At 58.4% G+C, this 2,451-nt stretch overlaps 1 protein-coding gene across 1 annotated transcript; it reads left to right on the forward strand.

Annotated features, from left to right (window-relative positions):
• Positions 1–893: 893 nt before the first annotated feature.
• SPRG_18294 (hypothetical protein) lies at positions 894–2,423 on the forward strand (the record flags this gene model as incomplete). Its single annotated transcript, XM_012357732.1, has 5 exons — positions 894–1,089; positions 1,138–1,218; positions 1,274–1,667; positions 1,713–1,787; positions 1,833–2,423. Coding segments are annotated over 5 exons (1,337 nt in total), but the record flags the coding sequence as incomplete, so codon positions are not given.
• Positions 2,424–2,451: the final 28 nt, after the last annotated feature.

The raw sequence follows: 2,451 nt of genomic DNA on the forward strand, positions 1-2,451 counted from the left end.
GTACATCGAGTACATGCTCACGAGGAGGAAGGCGAGCGACGCGCCTACGCACGCCCATGAGAGCGACCTCGACGCAGCGATCGCACCGTCGTTGGCAACGACCGGGAAGCAGTCGACCGCGCCGCAGTACTCGGGCAGCATGCGTCCGACGAAGCCCAAAGATTTGTGTCGGCTTGCCTTCTCCGTTTTTGAACAGCTGTTGATCAAAATTCAATTGAGCTTCACAGGAAGCAGGTCGCATTGGAATAGACGATGTTTTGAGTTGAGTTTCAGTGGCACGGAGAAGGGCTAAATCTTAGAAAGGCCATTTGCGTGGCAGTGCCCGGGCACAGGACGCGACTACAGCTCCCGTGCTACTCATGCGTGGACACAGTGTCTAGATCGCAGTCTTCGCACGCTGGTGACGACCATCGACCTCAATCTCAACGGAAGACACGAGAGGAGCACTGTTCCGAGCTCGGTCCACAGCCATCAAGCAATCGCCGGAGAAGCCGTCATGAGGGATCAACGGTGACGCCAGCCTGCGCCTGGCACGGGTATCCAAGGCGTGGCTCGAACGAGTCCAATATGTAATATAACCTCTGAAAACAAATATACCGACCATCTTGATACAATCGCCATCTTGCAGCGCAGGGCTCCACGTCATGTTCATGGCCAATCACCGTTTCGATTTCAGGCGGCATGCTGGTCAAAAGCACTTTTACCTATCGTTTTTGGATCGATATCGAATAATATCGCAATAGGTTACCCACAAGGATCTCGCAGTTCCAAAATAAGCCCATCAAATCTCATCTCAGAAAACGGATTGCGTTGAGGAAATGACCGCGGTCCACGAAGCCGACCAGCGTACGTGGCAGACGCTGGACGAGGAAGATGCTCATGCTGCTGCCTAGTGCCATGGAAGGTGGCCTTCAGGGTGCAGTTCGCCTCGGAGAAGTACGGCCTCAAGTTCCACCCGGCCGCGCTGCCCGACACGGGCAACGGCGTGTACAACATCCAGCTCCTCGACGTGCCCATCTCGGCCGACCCTGCGACGAGCGGCCCCGCGCAGCAGTACAACGCGGCCTTGAAGCCTGAGCAGCAGCACCTGTGCGGCCTCTGCCCTGCATTCCGACAGCCAATTGATGGTTTGACTAGGGCACTACGCGCAGGTCTCTACCTCACGCACATCAACGACACCAACCTGCTCAACGTGCCGTGCGAAGACGTCATCCGGCAGTAGGACAAGAAACGCCAGCGTCTTGATCCAGTGAACTCAACCAACACGCTGTAGACTCACGTCGGTGCCGCGACCGGTCAAGCTGCGCTTCGTCGACGTCGAGGCGGGCGTCGTCACACTGAAGGAGCTCCAACAAGGCCAATACAAGCGCGACTCGTACTCGACGCAGCAAATCTCAGCGCTGCTCCAAGAAGTAGCCGTCGCTCCGTTGCCGCCATCGACGCCGGCCGATATTGTCAAGCCGTCCGAGCCTGCCGATGTCGTCAAGCCGTCGGTGGCCAAAGCCGATCCATCGCCGCCCAAGCGCGTCAACGTCGTCGCCCAGTCGAATCAAGCGGGCGCCCAACTCGCGGCCGACCACGTGTACAAGCTCATCCTTCTCGGTACGACCGGCGTCGGCAAAAGCAGTATTCTCTCGGTCGGGATCGGCGGTGCTTCGTCCTACTCGGTACGCAGAGCAGCATCCATCGTCCTTACCCAATCGAACTTGTAGGATCGGCCCGCGGCAACGCTCGAGGCCGAGTTTGGCACCATGTATGTGTCTGACCCCGACCTCTCCTCGAAAAAGGTGCGTGATACTATACGCTACCGTCATACTCATGCACCGAGGTAGATGATCAAAGCCCAGATTTGGGACACGGCCGGCCAAGAACGGTACCGCGCCATGACGCGGTCGCATTATCGACGGGCAGATGGCGCGCTGCTGGTGTACGATGTCGCGGACCCCGAGAGCTTCCAGAAGCTCGATGGGTGGCTCAGAGACCTCCGCGAGATTGCGGGTGACTCGATCAAGTCGATCATGGTCGTTGAAAACAAGGTTGACCAGCTCCCGGAGCGGTCGTCTGAGAACGACAGTCGCCCGAGCCAGTTTGTGGACGCGACGGCGGTGAAGGACTACTGCCATGCGCACGGCCTCCTCTTTGCGCGGACGTCGGCCAAGATGAACTCGACGGCGTTCAAGTGGGAAGGCCAGCCGATCGCCGATGTCGTGAGCCACCTCCTCCTCAACGTACATGCGACGCAGCTCGCCCGTGGACTTCGGCAACAAGCCTCGGCTCCGACACCAACAACAACAATGACGATGATGTCGCCATCAACGTCCGCCGCGGCAACATCAAGTCCCAAAACAGAGCACGTGATTGTGTTGCAAGATCGATCTGTGCCGAAAAGCAAGGCCGAGTGCAGTACGTGTGCGTCGTCGTAGGCGCTACGTCGACGCTGGTTTGCCCGGC

Source organism: Saprolegnia parasitica (assembly GCF_000151545.1).
Source record: "Saprolegnia parasitica CBS 223.65 unplaced genomic scaffold supercont2.1101, whole genome shotgun sequence".
Taxonomy (NCBI): Eukaryota; Oomycota; class Saprolegniomycetes; order Saprolegniales; family Saprolegniaceae; genus Saprolegnia; species Saprolegnia parasitica.